Source organism: Ambystoma mexicanum, chromosome 6q (assembly GCF_040938575.1).
Source record: "Ambystoma mexicanum isolate Mex_15411 chromosome 6q, UKY_AmexF1_1, whole genome shotgun sequence".
Lineage (NCBI taxonomy): Eukaryota > Metazoa > Chordata > Amphibia > Caudata > Ambystomatidae > Ambystoma > Ambystoma mexicanum.
The window spans coordinates 1,119,218,122-1,119,245,245 of record NC_090937.1 but is presented as its reverse complement, the minus strand read 5'-3'; the positions used below and the strand labels follow the sequence as shown (position 1 = coordinate 1,119,245,245).

The 27,124-nt window shown below is 43.9% G+C and overlaps 1 protein-coding gene across 3 annotated transcripts in view; it reads right to left on the bottom strand.

Annotated features, from left to right (window-relative positions):
• Positions 1-27,124, bottom strand: part of NFXL1 (nuclear transcription factor, X-box binding like 1) — a 1,058,117-nt gene that overhangs the window by 1,008,283 nt on the left and 22,710 nt on the right. For 2 of the 3 annotated variants that reach the window (XR_011282282.1, XM_069631709.1), the window contains exon 2: positions 3,711-3,974. Coding sequence is in view for 2 of the 3 variants with exons in the window: in XM_069631709.1 (XP_069487810.1) it covers positions 3,711-3,939 (229 nt within the window). In the remaining variant the exon portion in view is untranslated. Of the gene's footprint in view, positions 1-3,710; positions 3,995-27,124 lie in introns of all 3 variants that reach the window. The other variant, XM_069631710.1, reaches the window with a different exon arrangement.

Below are 27,124 nucleotides of genomic sequence, written 5' to 3'. Positions count from 1 at the left end.
TTTTTTCTTTACCGAGGATTCCCAGCCTGACGACAGGGAATATTCATGAGCATGTGAATCCATGCCAGACCCCATGCTGGAGAACTATATCGATTTGAGATGCGGTTTTTGGTACTATGGAAAGCTGTGGATGTTAGCTACAAGTAGACATTTAAATCTTGTTTCTAGCATAGAATTACAAGAAGTTATGGACGTTTTCGTGGAGGTCGTTTTTTTCCAAATAGGCATAGAATGGAAAACAGGGATGCGCTTTCAAAAGACAAACAGGATTTCTTTACACTAGGGGATGACTATGAAGAAGCAAATACCACACGGAAGCACCACCACTAGACCAGGGCGCCACTGGATCAGGGCGACTACCTGCCGAGGAGCTTGCCTTCTTCAGATGAAATATATCAGTGCAAATATATGTTTAACAATAATATTACAGAAGGAAGATAGTAGGGATAAGATAGAGAGTTCAGGCAATTCAAAGAGATTTCTAACAATGCAGGTTCTAAAGATAAGATGGATTTAGATAGGGATTACTATGGACAGTACATAGGCTAGTGACAGTCCTATATTATGGATACTCACTATATAGGTTTGAACAGAACCGTCAGGAATTCTGGTCCGTCAAGATCAGAGATCCTGCTCAGAAATTCTGCTGGGCACACCGGACGGGACAGGCTGCTGGGCACACCGGACTGGACTGGGTCGGCAATGGCTCTGGTCACAGCACGGCACAACCGGATTGGGTCTTTTGATTCTGGTAATAATTCTTTAGCAGGAAAGCAGTTACAGCACAGCCCGGCTGTTTCATTTGTTCCCCTTTTAGTTTGGTGGGATTCTGGTTTCTGGAATTTTTAGGCCTAGCTGAGAATGGTTCAGCAATAGAATGGGACTTTCTGTGTGCCAAGTATCTGGAGCCTGGAGCAAGGATGATGTCTGTCCTCTCGCAAGGTGCTCCGCCAGCAATCGGTTAGTGGGTGGATCTGTGTGTCCTTTCTAAGTCCTCAGCTTGCTCTATTTATGCATATGGTAAAGGGGTGTGTGCTGGATTTTCCCAAGAGCGCCCCCTAGGTAGGCTATTGGCTAGAATCCCCTCTCTCCCTTGATTGGAGGAGAAAACAGGGTGTCACCATGATGATGTGGGTTTATGAGTCAGAGAATCCTCGCCTTGCCTTTTGAACATCAAATCTACTTTTAGTATAATACATATTTACATGTGTGCAATCTTTATAACAATAACATATATAAATCACATATTTTGTGTGGCAGATGCTCTTCCAATCCCTGTCGTTGTAGGATCTTGTGTCCGCTTTTGACAGAATTCTGCCCTTTTGGGCCAGAACACAATATCTAGTTTATCCAAAAATGTGTACAACTGTGTGCTTTGCATATGGGCATAAGCGTTTGTAGTTTCATGCTTTTGACATAAATACATTTGGAGTAAGACCATAATTTCCACTACTACTTCCCAGAACATCGCAGAGTTCTGGCGTCTCTTAAAACGTGCAGCCAAAAATCACATTCACAAATCTGTTGACATATTTTTCACAATTATACACAGTAAATTTTTAGTCTTTTTTAAAAATGTGCTTTTTTTCCTTGTGAATTAACAAATGGTTGTCTGTCCCCGCCTCCTTCCTCTTCTTGCAGCTCAGAAGCAATCTCCGCCCCCTTCCTTCTGGCAGAGGCCATTTACGATCCTTCCCAATTAGTATCTCCTTGAGTAGGAGGAAGTCCATGGTGCTCTTCCCACAGCAGCCCAAGTTCTCCTCCCACCCCTTAATCATCACATGGGTGTGAGTTCCTTGTAGGGAGAGAGGCCTGGCCTCCTGGGGGAGGTTTTTATACTGGTTTGGCTTTGAGTCAGGCTTAAATTTAAATGTCGTTTTGTTACATTATTTCTTGGTTTAAATAAACTTGTAATTTTCAATCAAGCAGCTAGAACACTGATTCCAGACTCTAAACCATGAAGTTTAAATAGTTAAAACTTAGGTTACTCTTGATAACAGGCCACTTACATTTCAGACATTAGATTTCAATGGTACAAGTTTACAGTTTTAATGCAGGCTTTTGAAAACGGTCATTCAGGCGGCCGCTGGTACTGCGCCCAGATTTTGACAAATCCCACAGGCAGGCAAACTCTTGCTGTGGGTGTTTTGATGATATATTCAGCTTTTCAGGATATTGCAATTTCACAATGATTTCTTGAATGAAATAAAGTGTGACACTCAGCAAGAATATTGGATGTTTTGTGGGTGTTTGGGACCGGCATTCTGCAGTTTCAGCAACCAAGAAAAAAATTTGAAAACAAGATTCTGGATTCCTTTCAGTAAAGCACTGCTTTTCCCTCTGTGCTCCATTTCTACTTATTGGGCAGCCCAATAATGTTTCAGGAGTGAGGTCTCTGTTCCACCGCTGACAACATGCATGGTAGATTTAGCAGCCATCTTTTCGTGTTCTAGAGTGCGATTTCCATAAGTGTTGGCGCGCGTAGGGGTGTTACGGCCATTTTGATGATTCTGGCACCATCAGGACACAGTGATGCCACAGGGCAGAGCATAAGTGGGTTAATACATCCCACAAAGCTTAACAATGCTAATTATCCTTGTCCCCTTTCTCATAATGGTATTCCGAAAGAGTGCAATAGAGGAATGATGACCTATCCAAAAATAATTTATATAGTTATTTTCAACTTTGTTTATCTACTTTGCTCAATAAGGCAATCATGACACTTACTACTACTATACATACTGAAATGTTCATATAAAAAAAAAAAGAAGAGCACTGTAGTGTTTTAAAAAAGAATATCTGTGGTTTCTCTCTGGTCGCAACTCTAGCAAAAGTGCATCTGACAATGCAACTTGGGGAGAGGGTGCTAAGTATGTATGAAAGTACCCTGTATGAGAGCTCAAATAGTATGGTATGACAGGCACAGCTAGTATGAAATGGAAACATTCTGAAAAAGGGAACAAGAGCTTTTATTCTTGGTGAAGCCACATCAGCTATTGCACCAATGAGTTAAGAATGTCCCTGAGTAACATCTCAATGTTTTGGTTTTTTGCCCTGTCTGAACTTTTACAGAAGGGATCAACTATATACAAACTAGTCGGCACTATCGTCCCAACACGAGCAGCCGAACCCGAGCTTTGAAGGCATATCTATTAAAGGAACACAGGGACACTCAGGCATGTTTCGGACTTGTTGGGTCTGATCAATAAGGAGGGGAATGGAGTCCCTGAGCAGTGCATGCTAGGGATCAATGTCTGCAATATAAAACGTCACAGATGAATTGCCACTGTATACAAATATTTTACTTAAAGTAAATAATTATGTCCATTATCTTTTTGGAGTGTGACGACTATGCCCAGACATTTGCACTAAGAGCTTATAATTTACTTTGATATTAAGGTCCATTATGGCTGGAGCATGCTTTTGGTAAGTTTGTCTTCCCATGCTAATGATATAGCTACCAACTCAGGATGGACTGCACTGTTTGAAGGTAATATTAAAGACATCTAGTCATCAGAAGGGTCAAAGAAAATACCCTAAATGATGGAATTGAATACATTAAAAACGTGTCAGATCAAGCATTTCTATCAACGGTTTTTGGTTTTCTATGGAATTTAACAAACATCAAGGTAAAAACAATAGATCATAAAGTATCTTGTGATGGTTTGGCTATAGCATTACCACACTAAAGGTTTTAAACTAGTGCTTACCTTTAATCACCACCGTCTGATTTCCTGCTACAACGGGGCTGCTGACTGAAGCATAAGAAGGCTCCCCTCTTCCAGAGCCGAAGTGACTGGAGGTAGCTGAAGAACCCGGATTTAACCTTGGATGAGATGAATTTCTTTCAGACCCTGGCTTGGGCCTTACTGGATCATTCGCAGTGGCACTGCGGCCTCTGCCCCTACCTCTGCCAGCCTGACGCCAGGCTGTCTCCATTCTCTAGATCTCAAAAAACTGCTGCCACCTTGTACCTAAAATAGGAAACCACAGCCTACAATAAATGCAAGGAAGGTTGTTTATTCATACTTGTCAAAATTGACATTTAATCAAAGTAGTGATAGAAATGAGTAACACTTAAAACAATCAACTCTGTAAATTATTCAAACAACCAAACATGCTGAAGAAAGAAAATACCTGTCCTAGAATTAAAGCACATACCAGATTTTGTAGGCAAGACCAAGGCATTTCAATAGGATATTAAAAGCACACATCAAAATGTTTGTCGGTTGTTTCTTTAAACCAGCTTTTGCATTGTGTGAACCAGTCAGGTAATCAATCCTGCCTCTTTACTCAGAGCCCATAATTTGCTTGTTCTGCCTAACTTGGTACAGGGATGTTTAGTTGTAGGATTAAGGAGAATATTAAGTTGGACTGAAGAACTGACATGTGGTAGGTTTCCTGACAACCAGGAGACACCACAGCAATCATGTCAGGGCAAGAACCAACTGACAGAATGTGTAGGAGCAGGGAACCCATCACCAGGCATTGATAACTTAAGTCGCAAGAGGATCTGGCCCAACAGAAATCTATGATAACTTTAGAATGAAATAATGCCTCGTCTAGCCTCATGAAGAAAATGTGTATACCATTTCTGTATCCCTACATTAATAGATTATTGCATTATTGGTTTGTGTTTCTTTACAGAAATAGTGCTTTATATATACATTTCATATACATTTAGGCCATTACCCATCATATGAATAATCTTTATGGGCACTTGTGTGCACCCTTTTAAGGGTCGGCTCCTGTGTCCGCTAATAAGGTCCTGGTGGTACTTCCAATTAGTGGGACTTGATAAGGTCTAGCCAGGCCTCTGGCTAGTTTATGCACCTGGACTGTTGTCTGGTATTTTTGGTATCCTATATAGGCAGTCTCCGTAATAGGAGTGCAGGCTGTAATGAGCTTTGGAATCTGGATGGCTGTGATTCGCTGGATTCAGTGAAACCATCAATGAAAGAATCTATTATTATTGGGATACACAAATGTTATACACATTGCTACTAATCGAAGACCACCTATGACTTTGAACCGGAACATTTTAGTTTCTAGTGTTTGTAATGCAGACGATTTTCAACACTATTCCTTGACAAAACCCATAACAGGGTGAAACATTAGCACGTGCCACAATCTGGTTAATGTTGGCTTAGACTGAAACTTGCATAACATAGGATTGTACATAAAATGACCCTACATATCCTTCTGATGTAATCTTTAATAAACACTCTGTTTTTTTTTATATATCAACTTTGAATGTCCTTTCCTTGCGCAGTACCACACCTGACTAACAAAACAATTGTACCTTTACTGTTGACTGATCAGAGAATATCAATCACAGTTTGGATCTTGCAGCCGGCATACCTAGATTGCTCACACATCAAACCACTACTCCACTCAACCTAGAGAGGCGCACGGACATACTTTTTCCCTAATTTACAGCACCAGAACTTTCTGCAAAGTCTTACATAAGAAGAAAGTCTCCACTAAGATGGAGACGGAATCAGGTCCAGGTCCTGTCCACAGAGATGTAAGATTTTGTAGCGGAACATGTAATACTTTAGCACAGCGTTTTACTGCCCCAATTAACAAGCCAGTGGAGAGGATGAACAGATTTATAAAACAAAAGGACAATCCAAATGGCACTGGCACGGTCCGGATGGGTTGAAATGAGGGCACAGCTGTCCACTAAGTAATGCCATCACAGAAGTCTTCCCAGTCTAGATTATGGGGGGGTTGAAAGACAATCATAGGACTTTGAAGGATCCAAGCTGTTCATGGGTGATGAAAATAGAGAAAGAGTTTTCCCTCAGCAACTGAAGACAAAATACAAATAGGACAAGAGAAAGGACACTAAATCACACTCTATAAAATAAGGAGAATGTGTGAAAGTCAGGCTAGTGCACAAACACAGCACTATAAACCAAAGTTCCACCAGTGCTTTAAAAGGGTCAGCTGTATCCAGACACAGGCACAGACACACACACACACACACACACACACCTCCTGAAGTTTTGCTTTGTGTCAACAAAGCATTATAATGAAGGAGATTAGAGGTTTATAGCCCAGATTAGGACTGGGAAATATGTCGCGTTTTGGATATGTATCCATATATTTTCAAAATCAATAGAGGAGACATTGTTACATAAAGATATATACACATTATTACTTAAACTACTATTTTTTATATAGATTTTTATATTTACACAGCTGTGTGTATTCACAAACAGGAAGAGGAGCCCTGTATTTGCACTTTTTTTTTTATCAAGGTCTTATAAATAAAATGTCTTATAAATAAAAGGTGTTGGTAATATCTCACATGTAGTTGACGGCACACAATTGAGCATTTAACCAATATAAACATTATTAAGATGTATATCGCAATTCAGTCCAAAAATATCGATGTATGACTTTTGGTCCATAAAACCCAGCCCTAACCCAGATACAGGGTTGCTTAAGGAATGACTGTAGTCCACTTAGTAGTCTGAATGAGGGGTAATAATGAGAGGGAAAGCATGAAGTTGCATGCTGTGTTAAAGGATAGTTCCGGGACTTTTTTTTTTATTGTCCCTACGGTTCGGCCATGTGTTTTTAAGCATAAATCGGTAGATCGTAGAAAACTTTCCTATGGACCTTACCCGACTTTTCGTCCATTAACGCACTCGAAATCAGCCACCATTTTCTGATAATCCTATCATTTCCCCCCCATCGCCCTGGCTCACCTGCTTTTGCGGCACTAAATCAAATCCCCCGCCCCGGAAACAGACTTTATCAAAACATTCATATTCCCCGCCTCTATCCGTGACGTGACTGTGCTGCGTAGGCAAACGCGCCCAGGCGTCTTCTACGCGACTCCACACAGAACCCGGAAACAAACACAGATCAGCTCACAACACAGCGCGCCACAATTCGGAATATGAAACTGTACTTTTAAATCAAACCGCAAGATTGTAAATTTGGTAAAGTACATTTATTTGACATCAAATGTTTAGAGAATATTCAGCGATTTGCATTTTTATTTGCTCACGTTCCAAAAAGTTCGTTTTGAGGCACGCGATGTTCCTTTGCTGTACACAGGGTCTTAGATCATCTCACAATACAGCGCCACAATTCGGAATATGAAACTGTGGTTTAAAATCAAACGGCAAGATTGTACATTTGGCAAAGTACATTTATTGGACATCAAATGTTTAGAGAATATTCAGCGATTTGCATTTTTCTTTGCTCTCGATCCAAAATAGTTCGTCTTGAGGCAAGCGATGTTCGTGTGCAGTACACACGGTGTTGGTTTACGATAAAATAAGCTCTTCGGTCGCACTGATAATCGCATGGCTGTTCCAACAACGAGGCACTAGGCCACCACAACGGGCTTTATGTTGCATCTAGCCGTTAGTACCGCGTAAGGGCATACTTGTACTTGGCGATCGTCCCATAAAATGGTCAGGGTGGTAACGTTGTTCACGCAGAGAAGCAACTGGCGGTTGAAAAAGCCATCCGCCGGTGTCTGGTACTCGTGACACATACAATAATGAAGGATGTACCTGTTTTAAAAACATAAAAAATGAAATTAGTCTCACCATCAGATCTTTATTAAAATTATTCATTTTATATATTAGGTCGGGAAATTATTTCATAGCTAGGACAGTGCAACTGGGTATTATACGTCAAGGGGGGGCTGTAGGATACTGAGACAGTCCCCCAGTGCAGGGGTTGACAGGGAGGCAGTGCAGGTGGAGAGTGGAAGGGCCCAGGACTGAGGTCGCAGACAGTGGACCAGTTGTAGCAGGGGAGAGGGAGAGAGAAAGCAGAAGCAAAGAGGAAGGTTTTGAGGTGCTTCCGTAAAAGGAGATGGTTCTCCTCAAGATAGTGCGCGGTACAAAACAATATGCCACATAGAACGAACAAGTACAACTTAACCCGTCTTTAAAGCTACTGTATAGTAATTAAATTGCGGTATAAACTCATCTAAAGAGTTACTTACATTATATTTGCATTTTCCATTGTGTCTGTGCGTAGGGCAGCCCCGAAATACCACTCCTTCTATGCCGACGTTATTTCTTCTAATGAACGAACATTAAATGGCTTTCGTTTCTGAAATTATATTCATTATCGTTTACGTTATTGCACCACACCCCCAAAAAGAAGTCTTTCGGGATGGTCCCGGCCTGTCAAGGTCAAATAACAATAGAACCTTATACTGAGTCGTGGGCCATTCCGGCACCCGAGCAAAAAATCAAAGCAGCTGACCTTCACTTTGAACGAGCACACATTCCTAGTTAGCTACATTCAGTGTAAGGCCATCTCACAGGACTTGAAATTTACACTCCATCTTTGCATTTTGTCTGCGTGCATTTGCAGCCCCAGAGAACCATAAATACGGAGACATTCTATAATTTTTGAAAAATGATTTATATTACTGTTTGGTTTAATTTAATGCGCAAATGAACACGGTTGGATAGATACATTGCATGTACACTGAGCAATCACTTTTATTTACACATTACATAGATACACATATTCAATGGGCATGCAACATGAGGAGACTCGAGAGAACAGACAATCAAATTACAATCATTTAAACCGTGATGTGTATTTCTCAATGAGCTCTGCTTTAGGTGGACATGGAACAGAGGCAATGTTGGGTGGCAATGCAGTTGTCCCCTGCACAGGTTCGTTCACAACTCCATGTATGTGCCTATCTAGGACATCAACAATAAGTCTCTCAATAAACTCATATTGCATATCCTCAAACACTGGTTTGATCACCCATTGTTTACTTCTTTTAGTGAAGGCCTTATTGTAGCGAAGCGTCCCTAAAGTTCCGGTCGTCCTACTTTGTTGACGGCCAACATTATGGTTATGTGCCAAGACCGCTAGAAGAGTCCGATTTATCATACCCTCCATGCCAAAATGCAATCGTTTTGGCCTGTACTTTAGGCACATATTGTGGAACACCTCCAAATCTCCTGTGTGGCAGAATTCCGTGAGTCCCCTCAAATCTCTTGTTATAGTTTTATCAAATACAATCTTTTCAATGGCTTTGTGAGTGGGTGATGAAGGAATCAACCACTTCTTCTTCCGTGCCTCCTCCGTGGACAAATGGCCATGTTCACAATTGTGGAAATGTTGGTTTGTGGTCCAGCGGTGAACGTTGCTACAGTGTAGCATTACTGACCGCCATTTTTCCAGTAGAATTTCCAACGACCCTCCACATGTTTTTGAGCTCCACCAAAGATGGTTGCTGATTGACTTGGACCACTGTGAAATACCTTGCATATCTTTTTTTTTACCTGCAGCCGACATTTTTTTATTGATTGTTTTTGCAAGATGCCAAACGTCAAATTGGTGATTTATATTTTTGTACTCTGCTCTCATTGTCTTGGCAATTGAAACGTGTCTGTCCGTGGCTATCAGGTCGATCACCATTCCCCGCGATTGTAGTTCTTGCAATGATGCTACAAAGCCAACTTTCTCCATTGCCACTGAGGATGTACTTTGTGACACCTGCACGACCACCGAACACACAATTTTCTTACTTTCCATGTCCTGAAAGTGGTAGGTGCAGTACTTGGCTGAAAATCCTGGGCTGTCGCACTGTCCATCACCGGCTAGCCTGAACCGTTTGCCCGCGAATGTACTATCAATAGACATTTTTTCCATTCTCCAAGCTTCGCTAATGGCTGGAAATAGATAATCGGTTTGGTATTTGTAGAACTGAGTTTTTGCAATGAAATGGATTCCCACAAACTGAAAGAAAGACTCTAACTTTTTAAAACTTGAACCACTAAAAAGTGCAGCCGCTGCACAAAGTAGATTGCCTGCTGGCAGTTGCCCCAGCATGGGTTGTGCAGACCATGAGAAAGGATGATATTTTGTACAGGTGGCATGTATTTTAAGGTTAGTGCCTCGAATTGCACGAGTCACATTAATCAATGGCTCCCCACATACTTCACCAACCCAATGCCCACATTTCATCCGAATAATAATATCAATCAAACAACTATCGAATACAATGAATTTGGCCTCTTTCCTTATACTGTCACTCTGCATCCCAGCTGGTTCGGCCTGTAACGTTGAGGACATGTCACTCACATGAAAGGTAGAATCTCTGATATCGTCTTCCGCTATGTTCAGTGATATTGATGGTGTTTCATTGTCGTCCACTTCATTCTCTTCCATAGCAACATCTGTTCCTTCTCCGGCGATGGGTGAATAAAACAATTTCTTCAACTTTCTCGCGGTCTTAGTTTTTGCGGGTGTGGATTCTGTGAATTGATCTCCGACTGCATCCGAACTACCAGGAGGACATTCACTATCAATGGCTGGTGCTGGTATAGCTCCGTTGTCAATCACTTCATATTCTTCCAATTGGCACGATGCATCTCCAGTCTCAAGTCCCTGCCAAAAGGTTTGACAAGCAACATCTCTCGTTCGCTTCACTGTCTGTGTAGATCTAGTTCGTACACCCACTCGCAACTAGAGGACAGATTGGAAAAGGGATGTTCAGTTTAAACTTGAACTATTAACAGTGAAAAACAACATAATATAGTGACCAGGACACTAACCTTCTTTTGCTTTCTTTTCTTTGAAACTTTCTTGCCTCGAACTTCAACATCAGGACGCTGTTGCTCCGACTCGTGTGTGCATGTCTCCACTTCCTCTTGCGCTGCAACGACTATATTTTCATGATAAGCACATCCATCACGCACTGACGCTCCATCGACTCCCTGAAACATAGAACTTTCATTAGTATGTATAATAATATTGAAAACACAAAATGTACTTGGGGACCAATACCCACGTACATCTCAATAGCAAAACACGAATGAACGCTTTGTGTAGAACATTCAAACGACAATTATTCACGCATTGTTGATCTACTTAGATGGAACTGTCAAGATCCATACCTCGGGCTCCTCATAGACTTCCATTGATGAAATTATTGAAGATGATGCTTCAGTAACTCCCTGAAACACAGTAATTACATTAGTATGGTTTTCTATTTTGTTAAAAAGAACAAACTTTGTGCAGGCGTCAACGGCTCATCTAAATAGACCTGCACAAATGATCAGTTGTCTAAAATAAATAATGGATATCTAAATATGATTCGATTTGCTCGATCGTTGGAAGTGTCACCACCCAGAGATCTGCATCAACTACTAGGGGTGATGTTCTTGTAGAAGAAGCTCCGTCATCTCCCTGAAACATAGTACTTGCGTTAATAAAGAAGGAAGTATAGCAGATGTAATCACGTCATATGATTTCGCTTGATCGAACTGTCAGTATCCATACCTCGAAATGCATAAGAACATCAAGGGACGATGTAACTGCGGTGCACACTTCTGCAAGCTGTTGCGCCGACCCGTAACTGCATGCTCCCCCTTCTTCTTGGACTAATGCTCCATCGACTCCCTGAAACATAGGACTTTCATTAGTAATGAACACAATATTGAAAAAAGAAGACACATAGGAGGGCGACGACAGAAGGACATATCAATGGCTAAAAACGAAAGAAACATTGTGTGTAACAATCACGCTAGAAGAATGCAAGATCTGATGATCTCCATCGATGGAACTGTCCGGAAACGTACCTCGAGCATCTGAGTGACATCAACGGTTGTCGTCAATGCGTTGGACTCCTCAGCATCTCCCTGAAAGACAGTTCTTGCATTATTTTGGATAACAATAATTATAACTGAAAACAAAGACTAGAGGACGAGTACTAGGGTGTACCATTAGGTAAAATAATTACACGATAAATTAAAACTATTGATTTACATGCCTAAAACAAGTCAGTGGCAGAATAGCTAAGTAAGATTACCCGATAGGCGCTTGAAGTGGCTGATGACTGCAATAACGACACGGATGGAGAATCTTCCGCCTTCATATTGAGTGGATACATAAATGGGGAAATTATTGTTAGCTAATGCTACACACTACCGCAAGGCCGAGAGCTAAATACGTAAACTTGACTCACCAGTGGAGGGATGTGGACGAGTAGAGTGGGAATAGCGGTTGAGAGCAATTTTCGCTTCGCTCGCGGTGTGTTCTTCTTTATTAGCAATGATGTGGAGTACATGTCTGAGCTAAAGTGCCTGCTGCAGATGCGGTATTGATCACCCCTCTTGTCCGCAAAGACTTCTAGGACTCTACTTTCAAGCTCAGACGGTGGATATCCGCAATATCGGACCCATTCTCTTATCTGATCTATTGTCTTAGGGAAAACATGCATTATAGTACCTTCAGATTTATTATGGGTCTTCGAAGGGCAACCGCCAATGGAACAGGCAGGCATTGTGGAAAGTTCTGAAAAGTAAAGATCAGCAATTCTCTATGAATACCAATGTGTTAAAAAATTAAATGACACATTAAAGGTTCAATGCAAGGTTCGTTTTGGTTCTTGGAACTATACACGTTATTCACATGCGGATAAGTATTTGAATAACTTTAAAAAAAATAGAAAAATAATTTGACTAAACTCAGAACATGTGACTAGTTCCTTGCATGTACTGTCTTGAACGAAAAGAAAACATGGATGCAATTTGATGACTACTAGCAAATAGATATAAATTAAAAAATTGGACGCAAAATGATTATGGTACATGGCCTTACCTTGACGAACAAACAGTTAGATGCAGGGATCAGAGTAGTTTCTTGTCGTCGAACAGGGAGCAGTTCACAGGTTGCAAACTGACGAGTTTCCTCAAAGTGGTCACGGAAGTTCACAGAGACGAAGAGCGGATAACCAGCACCTTCACGGGTTGACTAGCAAAGCGCAAAGAAGTTCTCATTAGAAATATGAAGTGGGTTATAAAGAATTCGAAACAGGGGTGTGTTTGTGAATGAATGACGTGTATATGTCGTGGCATTATGCGGTTTGCAGGGGGGGCGTCCAGCGTGAGGGGGGATGCTTGGCAGGAGACACGGGGTCTGGAGGTAGACATGGGAACAACAACCAATGCTCTATAGACCACTTTGAAGTGTACATGGTCTTTGGCACCTCTTGGCCTTTATCGCTCCCTGACAGCTCCACTTGCCAGCACAAGTACCCCGGTGCGAACTGCCTTTGATAGGGCGGGGGGTGGATTGGGGCGGTGGTCATGCAGACAAGACACAGGAAGACTCGTGAATGGAGACACACTTATGTGGATTGCAGGGGGGCGTCCAGCGTGAGGGGGGATGCTTGGCAGGAGACACAGGGTCTGGAGGTAGACATGGGAACAACAACCCATGCTCTATAGACCACTTTGAAGTGTACATGGTCTTTGGCACCTCTTGGCCTTTATCGCTCCCTGACAGCTCCACTTGCCAGCGCAAGTACCCCGGTGCGAACTGCCTTTGATATGGCGGGGGTGGATTGGGGCGGTGGTCGTGCAGACAAGACTCGTTTGCCGCAGGGCCTCACCAAGGAGAGGCCATCTAACTGCATGTAAGAGGCAGGCTGCAGGATCTAGTACATGGAAGGCAGGGGGGTGAGTTTATAAATACCTCACCCTCCCAGGAGAATATATGGGTGCAGTTCACCCTGGAGACCCTGGATGCCTAGGCAGTTAGTCAGCAGCAGGCTTGCCTGTGGTGGCAAGGCGGCACGGGCCAGAGGGGGTCATCTCTGTACCCGGTGCCCAAAAGGATGATTTATTATGATCAACCATATTGATTATTTACCTATAACCATGTTTTGTATCAATAAAATCCAACAGCCTTTTATTGCCAACGCTTGAACAAAGTGGTGTGGTAAGTATTTTTGGGGGAGGAGGCAAGGCCGGGAGGCTTGATGCCAACCCGCAAAATAACATATGTATGTCTGCTGCATATGGGTTCAACGGTTATGTGGATTGATGGTGGGCGGCCAGCGTGAGGGAGGATGCTGGCCGGAGACATGTGGTGTGACAAGACAAGACACAGGAAGACTATTCAATGGAGACACTAGATTCATTAAAAAAATCAAAACAACCATTGTTAAAATATATGTTGGGTTTTATTTTAGATCTTAATTTCAATTGAACATAAATAATAAACATTACACATTGTAAAGTTCCGGTTGCAGCACATCCAGGGAAAATCCGCGGTATTGTCCACTGTCGCTGGGGAAATGTTGTCTAATGGCAAGTACCGCACAGGCAGGTATTACTCTCCGAACGCGGTGTCCGAGCCTCCCGTGAAGCCACCAAGTGAAGCAACGATAGGCCACCAGCCTGTACCACCTGTGAAAAAGAAAGATGCAAACTGTATTAAAATGACAAAACTTTCTTATCACTGTCGATTCAGGTAAAAAATGTCATTCTGCTTTGAAAAAAATTCTATCTAGAAAATGCACAATATGGAACCCATTTACATGCATTCAAATGATATGTAGATGTAATTTTATATGTGGGAGACGACCATGAAATAGTAGTGGCATCACTGACATCAAAACCAGAGTATACTTACTCGTTACTCGGATTACGCGGACGAACAGTACCGCGAAGTTCGTGCATAAGCACCATCATCATCCTCAACACGGTCCGTGAGAGGCAGGCTTCCCTGAACTCTGGCAGCTCGGTGATGCATTGCGGACTTGGCTCGCCTTCCGAAATGTAGGCCAAGCACCCGGAATTTTCACGGCAGCAGCAGTTCTCCTCCTCAGTTGGCATTAGCTCGCACCGATTGCACGTGCACCAGGTGGAGACGCCGTCCATGCGACATGGTCCAGGCTCTTCATCCGTTGACTGGTCCTCCCAACTGCCGTCCGAATCCCCATCGTTTTCGCGTGCTTGCCTTTCCAGTAGTTCCTCCTCGGTGTACTCGGGCTCGTACATATACGGCATTATTGTAGCCATTGTGTGGTAAAGAAAGTAAAATAATTTACAGAGATGGTACAGGTGTTCACAAGGCCTAGAAGCGGCGAAGGTAGCTGACCAGAGCACAGAAACGAGTCACAGAATACTCAAAGTAACACAGAGAGAGGAATGGAATCGAAAATCTGCTGCTGTGTGTTGTGAAACGGTGTGTTTATACTTATTGAGGAAAGAGGCGTCCTGCCATTTCCATGGCGACACTTCATTAGCTGAGGCGCAGCGATTGTTGACACGAAACGTGCTTTGGCGTTGCGAAATGGGCGGTACGCGTCTGCTGATGTCAGGCTCAGGGGCGGGGGATTTGATTTAGTGCCGCAAAAGCAGGTGAGCCAGGGCGATGGGGGGAAATGATAGGATTATCAGAAAATGGCGGCTGATTTCGAGTGCGTTAATGGACGAAAAGTCGGGTAAGGTCCATAGGAAAGTTTTCTACGATCTACCGATTTATGCTTAAAAACACATGGCCGAACCGTAGGGACAATAAAAAAAAAGTCCCAGAACTATCCTTTAAATAAGACTCTAGCAGATGACATTACAGTGCGTTGCATTTTCTTTCAATGTGAATAAAGTATTAAAACACGTTTTCTTTTGCTGTGAAAACAGTTTATAAATCTCACTGTTGTAAGCTTTTACTGTAATCTTCTAGTCAGGATGGATCAAATAAAGCTATAATCCTACTTTTCCTCGACATGTTTATAAAACGATTATTATATATATATATAAAATCAGGGCTTGCAAAATCCACCAGCCCACTAGCATTGGCGAGTAGTTTTTATAAGGGCGAGTACCATCTGCATGATACTCGAACTTGCTGGTGAGTATGGAGATGTTAGAAATGTATTTTTCATTTACTGAAAACACTTTGCAGTAAAAGGCAAATACAAGTTTCACGGTGCATGCTTAACAGTATTGTCCGAGCTGAGGTCAGGGACTAGTGGGAAGTGAGAGAGGGACGGTTCAGTTGACTATTCAGTCCACTAAACCGTCCCACTCAGCCCTGTTTCTTGGCCCGGGGCGCCAAGCTAACTAGCTCCGGTGTGGGGGGGAGGGGGCGCAGTAAGGGGCCCACCCAGAAAGCTGCTTTTAAGCTTGCCGGACAGCAGATTAAGCAGCCTGCTGTACCGGTGAGTGCTCCTCTGTGATGTGCGGCTGGCTGCTTTTTCACCTTGTGGATGACTTAATGCGTTCGGAATATGCAAACAAACCAATGCATATTCCAAACGCAGCGTGTGAGGTGCTCTGGAGTCACACACCCCGTGCCCCTCATTCTTTGTGCTGATAGCCTTTCAAGTGGGGCAATTTATAAGTGATGGCTCACTTAACAAGTCATTGTTTTTACACAGTATCTGCTTAACATTTCAGTGTAAAGAACTGAATATGGGGCATTTTTATTCACCAGGCCAGTACAAGTATCAGTTAGCTGACCAAACCCATGCATTCTTCAAAGACAATTAACGTGCCACACAGAAATGTAACTATTTTCTTTATTTTTATGTCTCTTTATTTGACACACCAAAACGTTTTTTTATATATATTACTGTTTAGTTACATATGGCGCATCCCTGGGAAGGTTAACTCTTAATTTTCTTGCTTAAGTATTCCATTGGCTGCTTTGGGACATGGCCTAAATGCATCTGCTCAGGATCAAAGGTCTTTTAATTGTCTTAAAAAGCCAGCCACTGCCTAGTGCGCATACCAGATGGCAACTCAATGTCAACTGGCACATTGATTAGGAAAGTAGAGTCCATTGTGCGTCACCATGCAGAGTAGTCCATGGCAAATCAATGCAGTGATATGTTTGCAGCAATTATTTGTATGCTGCACAAGTCACCACCCTGTTGGTTAACGGCGTCTATGTGGTGCTCCCTTATGTAACAGAACATATATCTGTTTTTGTCTTTTGGGCCCAATGTCCATACAAGAGCACACTGGGATGTTTTGTGCATGTGGCATTGGCGAGCATGCCATACTGTGCTTTTAAGCAGAAACCTGTGCGGTTCTCTTAGGGACCACTGCAAAAGGTTTAAGACCACAAGAGTAAGCAGTAAACCCAATTGGTAGCAGTCTGCACCACCCAGATTTACCTGGCAGCTGTGGCTGAGCAGTAAGACTTCTCTCAAGAAGAGTTAGGCAGTATATAGAGTATACACAATAGGACTAAAAATACAGTAGAACAAGCAAACACTGACCAGAGCTTTGGTATAAAAGTATATAATTATTTATTTAAAAACACACTTATGAAAATACACTGGCACTAATATATCAAGCAAGTTCAAACACAGTCACTATAAGTATATACACCTCCCTAGTTAATTATTCGACAACTCTAGGTTAAGACACCACTTATTAGCAAAACAGAGGTGAACGCGTAACAGTAGATGGCACTCCAATAATTCATTTAAAAAGGGAGAGAAAAGACAGAGTATGGAAATAACACAGTTCCAACACTTTTAAGAAACCACAGCAAGTCAAGAAAGGCAGGGTCTACTGTAGAGCCAAACGTTCCTAGGCCAGGCCCACTCTTGGAGAGAGCAAGGCGGAATGTGCCCAAGATCACACAGTGGAAATGCACTCAAAGTCTTTGCAGGAAAGTCAAAAAGAGGTTGGATCCGTTCAGAAAGGCAAAGTTAGCAGGTCTGAGGTCAACCCAGTTGGAAGGTCAAGGATTTACGGGACACCTTGGACAATCCGTTGCAAGGGAGACCAGGCGGGACAGTACCTGAAATGGTGAAAAAGCTTCAGCGGTGGCAGTTGTTCCTGGCAGCGGGTGCAAGTCGTGGCTTCGACCAGAGGAAGAGATGATCTCGACGAGGAAGAAAGCTGGAGGTCGTTGCACTGCCAGGGAAGAAACCATCAGCGAGTTCCTGATTAAAAGGTACAAGCCTTTTATTCGCGGTTATTGGTGAAGCGTTGCTATCCGGCCACTGGGGTGCTTGGCACGGGCGATTCGACCACGAGACGTCCAAGAAGCCGAAAAAGACGAACTGGTTGGTCCCACCAGCTCAAAGGGAAGAAGACTCTCCTGGAAGAAGATCTCCTCTGTCGTCGGGGAAGTGGTGAGTTCGTACAGCAGGGCTCCACCGGTGGTGTCGTCGTTGTAGATGGCTCAGCTTCTCCCCTCTTCGGATTCTTTAGGTCCTGTGGCGACTTCTGAAGATCCAGTCCCCAAAGCCCTGCTTTTATGCAGAAAAACCCCCATTCAACAGCCTAGCTGTCACTCACACATGCTAAGTGGTGAGCCGGGCGGCTCACCACTGGGCCAATCACACAAGAGTGCGACTTGAGTTGGCAAGGCAACTCAGTCCAGGGTGCCTAATCCCCCTCCCACACATCCTGTAGACCCCAGACAGAGTGGCACCATTTGGAGGGCTTCTGTGCAAAAACCCGCCAAAAAGTGGAACAAAGGGCTCGACATGGGTTAGAGTTTCAGAGGCGAACACAAACGGCATTTTAAAACCGAGTCCTGGCATAAAGACCCAACCGGGGAGTAAATATTAAATAAATAACCCGGCGGTAGCTTTAACATTGCACCAAAAAGTGGTGCGTTTAAAATCAATGGGAAAATCCGATAAATATTCCGGTGGAATATTTTGCATGGTATCCACTGCCACCAGCCAGAAACTCGACAAGGGGGGACTGGACAGTGCCCCCTTGGAAAACAGATCCAGGGGCAATCGAATTACCCCTACCAGTACTTCCACAATATGATTTTTACTGGTTCTGTTCACAATTTGAGACTAGTAAAGCCAATGGTGACTTTACATGCCCTGGGAGAAAGTAGTGAGTCCCAGGGTATGGAGTCTATGTTTGGGGGTCACTATGACACCCCTGTGTTACTGCACTGAGGGTGCTGTGTAACACACATACCAAAACCTCATGAAGCCCTATGGAGTAAAAGACCCCATAGCCCATAAAACACATTTCACAGTCAAAGGACATTCTCAAATCATGCCTAACAGTGGGAGAAAAAGAGTCTCACTCTTAGCAGGAGAAAAAAATAAACCCCAAAAATCCAGCAAAGCTGCTGGGGGACTCACTAGGTTTGGGAAATTAGCCTTATCAGAGAATTCTCCCTAACACTCGCCCCCCCCCCCGCCCCAGACTAAGGGACAGGAGGATTTAATACACTCCTGGATGAATCTCATACCTCTAGTCGATGACATACAACCTAGAGAGACCATCAGCATTTTGGTGGTGACACCCTGACCTGTGCTCAATAGTGAAATCAAACCCTTGAAGGCAGATTGACCATCTCAATAGTTTTGGATTTTCCCCCTTCATTTGCATCAACCATCTCAGGGGTTGGTGGTCAGTCTGAATAACCAAAGTAGAACCATACAAGTATGGCCTAAACTTCTTCAGAGCCCACACAATGTCAAAATACTCTATTTCAATTGTTGCCCACCTTGTCTCAGGATTCTTCAGCTTTCTACTGGTGAAGCAAATGGGGTGCTCCCTACCTTTCCCATCCAGTTGGCTAAGGACTGCACCTATACCTACATTTGAAGCATCTGTCTGTACAATGAAAGTGTGGTGGTAATCAGGAGCTCTCAGTACTGGCGCCTGGCAAAGAGCTTTCTTCAGGTTGTCAAAGGCCTTATTGCACTCCTCATTCCATCTAACCTTCTTAGGGAATTTTGGAGAGGAGATCACATTCAGTGCAGAAGCTATGGTCCCATAGTTCTCAATGAAATTCCTGTAGTACCCAGTGAGGACTAAGAAGGCTTTCACCTGGGTTTGAGTAGTAGGTGTTGTCCAATTTTGCACAGCTTCAATCTTACTGAGCAAAGGCCTTATTTCTCCACCTCCTACCTCATGCCCAAGGTAGACACTTTACTCTGTCCAATCTGGTATTTACTTGACTTTATGGTCAGATTGGCCTTCTCAGGAGAGTGCAAAACATGTCCTAGGTGGTTAACATGCTCTTCCCAGGAGTGGCTGAACACTGCAATGTCATCCAAGTATGCCATGCAGAAGTCCTCCATCCCAGCCAGAACCTGATTTACCATCCTTTGAAATGTAGCAGGTGCATTTTTCAGTCCAAAAGGCATAACCTTAAACTGGTGTAAACCAACCTGGGTAGAAAATGCAGTTTTCTCCTTGCCATGGTCTGTCAGGGCTATTTGCCAATAGCCTGACATTAGATCAAATGTGCTGAGGAACTTGGCTGAACCAAGCCTATCCACCAACTCATCTGTCCTTGGCAAAGGGTGGACATCAGTCTTAGTGACTGCATTAAGAGCTCTATAGTCCACACAGAATCTCAATTCTTTGGATCCTGCCTTTGATACTAACACAACTGGGCTAGACCATGGGCTAGTAGAGGGCTCTATTACCCAGAGGTCAAGCATCTTGCTGACCTCCCCTTTGATGTGGGTCCTTACGCTCTCTGACATTCTGTATCCTCTGCTTTTGACTGGCAGACAGTCACCAGTGAGTATAGCATTCTGGCCCCAAGCGGTCAAGCCTGGTGAAAGTGAGAACAGGGAGGCAAACTGATTTAACATAGATTTGCACTCCTCTTGTTGCCCAGGTGTCAGATTTGAAGAGAGGTTAACTCCTTCAATCTTTTCATCCAAGGGTAAGCCTCTGAGGAGATCTGAGGGAGCTTCACTCTCTTCTTCCTCTTCTGATGAAGCTAGAAGCAAGGCTCCTACTTCAGGCCTAGAGACATACGCCTTTAGTCTGTTGGTGTGGAAGACTCTGGGAGCCTCCTTGGGATTGCCCAAGTCCACCAGATAGTTCACCTCTCCAGGTTTTCCCACAACCTTGAAGGGTCCCATCCATTTGCCTTGCAAGGCCCTCTGCCTTGTTGGAATCATAACTAGAACTAGCTGGTCTTGAGTGAACTCAACCATGTTAGCCTTTTGATCATGCCAATGCTTGACCAAAGCTTGTCCAGTTTTCAGGTTATCACTAGCTTCTGCCATCATGTGTGACATTCTCCTCCGGAGACCTATCACCTAGTCAGTCACTCTGACTGGCTTGGGGGAAGGAGCACTCTCCAACCCCTCCTTAATCAGGGCCAATGGACCTATGACTGGGTGGCCATAAAGAAGTTCAATGGGAGAATAACCTACTCCCTCCTGAGGGACTTCTCTATAAGCAAAGAGAAGGCATGGCAGTAGAAGGTCCCACTTTTTCTTAAGGGGTTCTTCTAAAGCACCTATCTTGCTCTTCATGGTTCTGTTGAACCTTTCTACCAACCCATTTTTCTGAGGGCGGTATGCGGTTGAGAACTTGTAAGTAACTCCACAGGTTTTCCACATGGCCTTCATGTAGTGGGACATAACATTTGACCCCCTGTCAGAGATTACTTCCTTAGGAAACCCAACCCTGGTGAAAATACCAACGAGGGCCTTAGCCACAGCCTGAGCTGTAACAGTCCTCATAGGAATTGCCTCAGGAGATCTAGTAGCATGGTCTACTACAACAAGGATAAACCTGTTGCCTGAGGAGGTTGGAGGATCAAGGGGACCAACAATGTCAATCCCTACCCTCTCAAATGGGACTCCCACTACTGGAAGAGGCACTAAAGGCGCCACATTCTTGGAATCAACCTTACCAGAAGTTTGGCAGGTGTGGCAGCTCTTGCAAAACTTATCTACCTCAGCCCCCATTTTTTGGCCAATAAAAGTAGAGTGAGAGCCTTTCCTTGGTCTTCTTGAAACTCAAGTGACCAGACAAAGGAATCTCATGGGCTAGTTGCAAGAACTGTAGTCTGTTTTCTTGAGGCACTACAAGTCGCTTCTAGTCTCCAGGTGCAGACTCAGTCGGTTCACTGTAGAAGAGGCCATCTGCCCAGTGCAACCTATTCTTCCCAGGCTCTTTCCCATCATCCTGAGAAGCTGCCTAGTTGTGAAGACCTTCCAGAGTTGGACATTCTCTTTGTCCCTTACTGAAGTCTGCCCTGTTGGGTCCACCTTCTGCCAGTAAAGACTGCAGCTCAGGATGGTCAACAGGATCCAGATCTCCAATAAGTTCTTGGCCTTCTACTAGCTCTTCTTCAGAGTCTAGTTCAACCACACAGGGTTGTACCTCCCTCTCACCCTCAGCTGGAGGTGGAGTTACATGTGTAACGTTGGACAACCTAGGGGAAGTCCTTGTTGGAAGCACTGGAGTGCTTGCTGCTGGCTTCTTCTTAGAAGTCTTGGGTTGCCCCTTTGCTTCTGTTGGTTTAGAGACTGCAGTAAGTAGCCCCAGTGGAGAAGGAGTGATATCTTTCTTCATCATCTCCAGAGAAGAACCTCTCATGGTTTTCTCTCTTGCAGGTCTAGTTAGCTCCTGTAACCTTTTACTAGGAGGTCTAGGGGTGTGTGACACTACTCCAAGTGTTTTCAGGTCATTTCCCAACAGAACTCTTCCTGGTACCTCACATTGTACACTGACAGGTATCTTCACAGTCATATCATTGCACTGCATGAGAACTGGTAATTGGGGAAGCATCTGCACAGGCCCTCCAGCTAACTTGGTGAGGCGTTCGGGTGCCTTAGCAACATCCTCTGCCTTGAAAAATGATTCCTCCACCACACTTATGCTGGCCCCAGTGTCCCTAATGGAGTCCCTAATGAGTCTCCTGACCATTCACCTGGGCACACTCCTTATAATACTCTTTAGTATTGTGTGGGATAGAATTATACACATCTAAATTCTGTTGTTCCCACAACCCCAGGGACACTAAAGAAACACTGGCTGAGACTCCAATGTGATCAGCAGCCAGTAGTAGAAAGTTTCCACTGGCCATTTGTACTTCCTCCTCTGGAGCGAAGGCTAAGGAGACAGTGTGGACCCCTGAAGGTTTACCCTTACATCTGGGATCCCCTTTAACATGGTCAGTAGAGCTACAAACATAGCATTTACCAAATGCTTTTTGGAATGGTGGCTTGGTCGGACCTCCTTCTGGTTTGGCACCAGAAGGTACACTAGCCTGATTTGGTTTCCCTTGTGGCTTACCCTTATTGGTTTGTTTGGGGCCCTCTTTGGGATTGGGATTATTAGAATTCTCTTTGGAGTCCTTTTTAGGCTGTTTCCCCTGATCCTTTTTCTGAGTTTCCCCAGAGTCCTTGTGAGTAGTCCTGTTGGCAACCCACAAGTCAGCAGCCTTAGCTAGCTTCCTAGAATCTAATTCCTTTGAATCAGCCAAGTGCTGTCTGAGCTCAGGAGAGCAGGCATCATAAATTGACTCCAACATCACAAGATTCTTCATTCCCTCATAAGTGTTCTCCCTGTAACCCTTAATCCATCCCTCTAAGTTCTTCAAACTTTCACTCACCCAGGTAGCCCAAGGGGTACCATCATGCTTTTTGAGGGTCCTAAACCTCTTAAGGTACTGGAAAGGGGTCTTCCCAAATCTAGCTATTAAAGCTAGCTTCACACATTCATAATCCTTCTTATCCACCTCCCCCAACTCCATTACCACATCAGATGCAACAGGGGGGAGCCTAGAGAACAACCAAGGAAGTAACTAATTCCCTGAGATATCCTGGAGCCCATGATTATACTCAAACATAGCCAACCAATCTAACACATCCAACTTAGGCTCATACATACCCACGATCTCTTTAGGCATCCGGGGTCTTTTGGGACTGGAACTCCTAGAGGATCCGGAGAGAGAAGCATTTTCAACAGACAATTTCTTCATCTCTAGCTCATGCTTGAGCTCCATTTCTATGAGCCTTAGTTCTTGGTTAAGTTCTTGGTGCCTTTGTTCTGCTTGAGCATTAAGTCCCTTAAACTCCAGTTCAAGCTTCATTTTCTCTAGTTCAATACATTGAGGACTAAATGTGGGACCTGGCAAAGGTCCAGTAGGTATAGCTGGTAGAGCAGACAGAGGCCCATGGGGGGAAAACTACAACAGCCTCACCCTCCTCTTCTGACTCTGCCTCAAGATTATCAATACTTTGATCAATATCAATATCATCACTGTTATCTCCATTAGCTGGGAGAGTAGGCTCCTCTGAACCACTACCCAGACTTTGGTTTGCTAACAATCTTTGTATTAGCTCCATTTTCCTGCCTTTAGTCAGGAGATTCTTATGCTTACAGAGAACTCTTAAATAATCAGCAGTCTTTGTAGCAAGGGACTCTTGACTATAACTTTCTATAGTTGACAGGTTAGAAAATAAACGTTTTAGTGCTAAGCTTTGTTGTTAGTTGCACTAAGGTATTTAAAAGCACACTAAAATGTATACTCAATACAAATCCCACCGCTGTGTTAGGCAGAAACCTGTGCAGTTCCCTTAGGGACCACTGCAAAAGGTTTAAGGCCACAGGAGTAAGCAGTAAACCAAATTGGTAGCAGTCTGCACCACCCAGATTTACCTGGTAGCTGTGGCTGAGCAGTCAGACTTCTCTCAAGAAGAGTTAGGCAGTATATAGAGTATACACAATAGGACTAAAAATACAGTAGAACAAGCAAACACTGACCAGAGCTTTGGTATAAAAGTATATAATTATTTATTTAAAAACACACTTATGAAAATACACTGGCACTAATATATCAAGCAAGTTCAAACACAGTCACTATATGTATATACACCTCCCTAGTTAATTATTTGACAAGTCCAGGTTAAGACACTACTTATTAGCAAAACAGAGGTGAGCGCGTAACAGTAGATGGCACTCCAATAATTCATTTAAAAAGGGAGAGAAAAGACAGAGTATGGAAATAACACAGTTCCAACACTTTTAAGAAACCACAGCAAGTCAAGAAAGGCAGGGTCTACTGTAGAGTCAAATGTTCATAGGCCAGGCCCACTCTTGGAGAGAACAAGGCGGAATGTGCCCAAGATCACACAGTGGAAATGTACTCAAAGTCTTTGCAGGAAAGTCAAAAAGAGGTTGGATCAGTTCAGAAAGGCAAAGTTAGCAGGTCTGAGGTCAACCCAGTTGGAAGGTCAAGGATTTACGGGACACCTTGGACAATCCACTGCAAGGGAGACCAAGCGGGACACAGTACCTGAAATGGTGAGAAAGCTCCAGCGGTGGCAGTTGTTCCTGGCAGCGGGTGCAAGTCGTGGCTTCGACCAGAGGAAGAGATGATCTCGACGAGGAAGAAAGCTGGAGGTCGTTGCACTGCCAGGGAAGAAACCATCAGCGAGTTCCTGATTAAAAGGTACAAGCCTTTTATTCGCGGTTATTGGTGAAGCGTTGCTATCCGGCCACTGGGGTGCTTGGCACGGGCGATTCGACCACGAGACGTCCAAGAAGCCGAAAAAGACGAACTGGTTGGTCCCACCAGCTCAAAGGGAAGAAGACTCTCCTGGAAGAAGATCTCCTCTGTCGTCGGGGAAGTGGTGAGTTCGTACAGCAGGGCTCCACCGGTGGTGTCGTCGTTGTAGATGGCTCAGCTTCTCCCCTCTTCGGATTCTTTAGGTCCTGTGGCGACTTCTGAAGTTCCAGTCCCCAAAGCCCTGCTTTTATGCAGAAAAACCCCCATTCAACAGCCTAGCTGTCACTCACACATGCTAAGTGGTGAGCCGGGCGGCTCACCACTGGGCCAATCACACAAGAGTGCGACTTGAGTTGGCAAGGCAACTCAGTCCAGGGTGCCTAATCCCCCTCCCACACATCCTGTAGACCCCAGACAGAGTGGCACCATTTGGAGGGCTTCTGTGCAAAAACCCGCCAAAAAGTGGAACAAAGGGCTCGACATGGGTTAGAGTTTCAGAGGCGAACACAAACGCCATTTTAAAACCGAGTCCTGGCAAAAAGACCCAACCGGGGAGTAAATATTAAATAAATAACCCGGCGGTAGCTTTAACATTGCACCAAAAAGTGGTGCGTTTAAAATCAATGGGAAAATCCGATAAGAAATATTCCGTTGGAATATTTTGCATGGTATCCACTGCCACCAGCCAGAAACTCGACAAGGGGGGACTGGACAGTGCCCCCTTGGAAAACAGATCCAGGGGCAATCGAATTACATCTACCAGTACTTTCACAATATGATGGTTTTTACTGGTTCTGTTCACAATTTGAGACTAGTAAAGCCAATGGTGACTTTACATGCCCTGGGAGACAGTAGTCAGTCCCAGGGTATGGAGTCTATGTTTGGGGGTCACTATGACACCCCTGTGTTACTGCACTGAGGGTGCTGTGTAACACACATACCAAAAGCACATGAAGCCTTATTGAGTAAAAGACCCCATAGCCCATAAAACACATTTCACAAAGGACATTCTCAAATCATGCCCATGAGTGGGAGAAAAAGAGTCTCACTCTTAGCAGGAGAAAAAAATAAACCCCAAAAATCCAGCAAAGCTGCTGGGGACTCACTGGGTTTGGGAAATTAGCCTTAACAGAGAATTCTCCCTAACATGTGCCCACACTTAAACACATGAAGCAATTAAATAAAGTTGCCTCAAATTGTAAATCCAGAAGACCAAACTCCCTTTCTACACTGCCACACCATGATTTTCACTAGCTGCAGGCCAGCACTAATAAGAGATGCTAATGCCAGCTATGTTAGATAAAGCATGGGCCTGCTCTTTTTCGGTGAAATAACCCCTTAGGCCTGCGTAATAGTGAGGAGTTAGTGTCAGAGGAACTGTGGACCCTTTATCATGCATCAGAAGCCAGTTATGTTTAAAAAGCTTCATCACCTTACTACTGGTCAGGCTAAAGTTTGAAAGGGGTACAATCCTTTCTGTGTAGCCTTTCTGTGCATTGTTTATTGGGTCTCTCTTGTGCAGTATCCTGCCCTATCTGTAGATATAATTCCCTAAAGATGTTTCTGTATTGGGTTGGGCATGCCCACACTGAGACCCAGCCCTTCCTCCTTGACATCTCGTCAGAAACAAGAAGCAAAAGAGCCCTTGTACCCCAATTGAGTGGCTGATGTTGCAACCATGTTATACTCTCATCCAAAAACGTAAGCTGTCCAAATGAGCATGTATGGTTCATGGTTACAAGCATTTTAATGTTAGGGTGAGTATTGTGCACCGTGATGTGAGCACCAAGCCATGCATCAGTTATGAATTTAGAGATTCAGAGATACAATCCTTTTATCACAGACTTGTTTATCAAATGTATAGATCTCCGATCACTGTTGTAGTTCTGAAATGCTCTGTGATTTAATGCAAAGCATACAGGAATCCTCATTTGTGCTATTTGACCGCTTCCCCACTCTCAGAGAGGTATAATTCAGATGGTTAGTCTAGTATTGCCCCTTGCGAAATACAAGTTAGGTGGTATGAACAGTAGGCACAGTTTGAAACTGCATTCAGGCAAGGCCTTCCCTAAGAGCAGGTGACAGAAAAAACATTTACTTGGGCAGCATTAGCTGTATT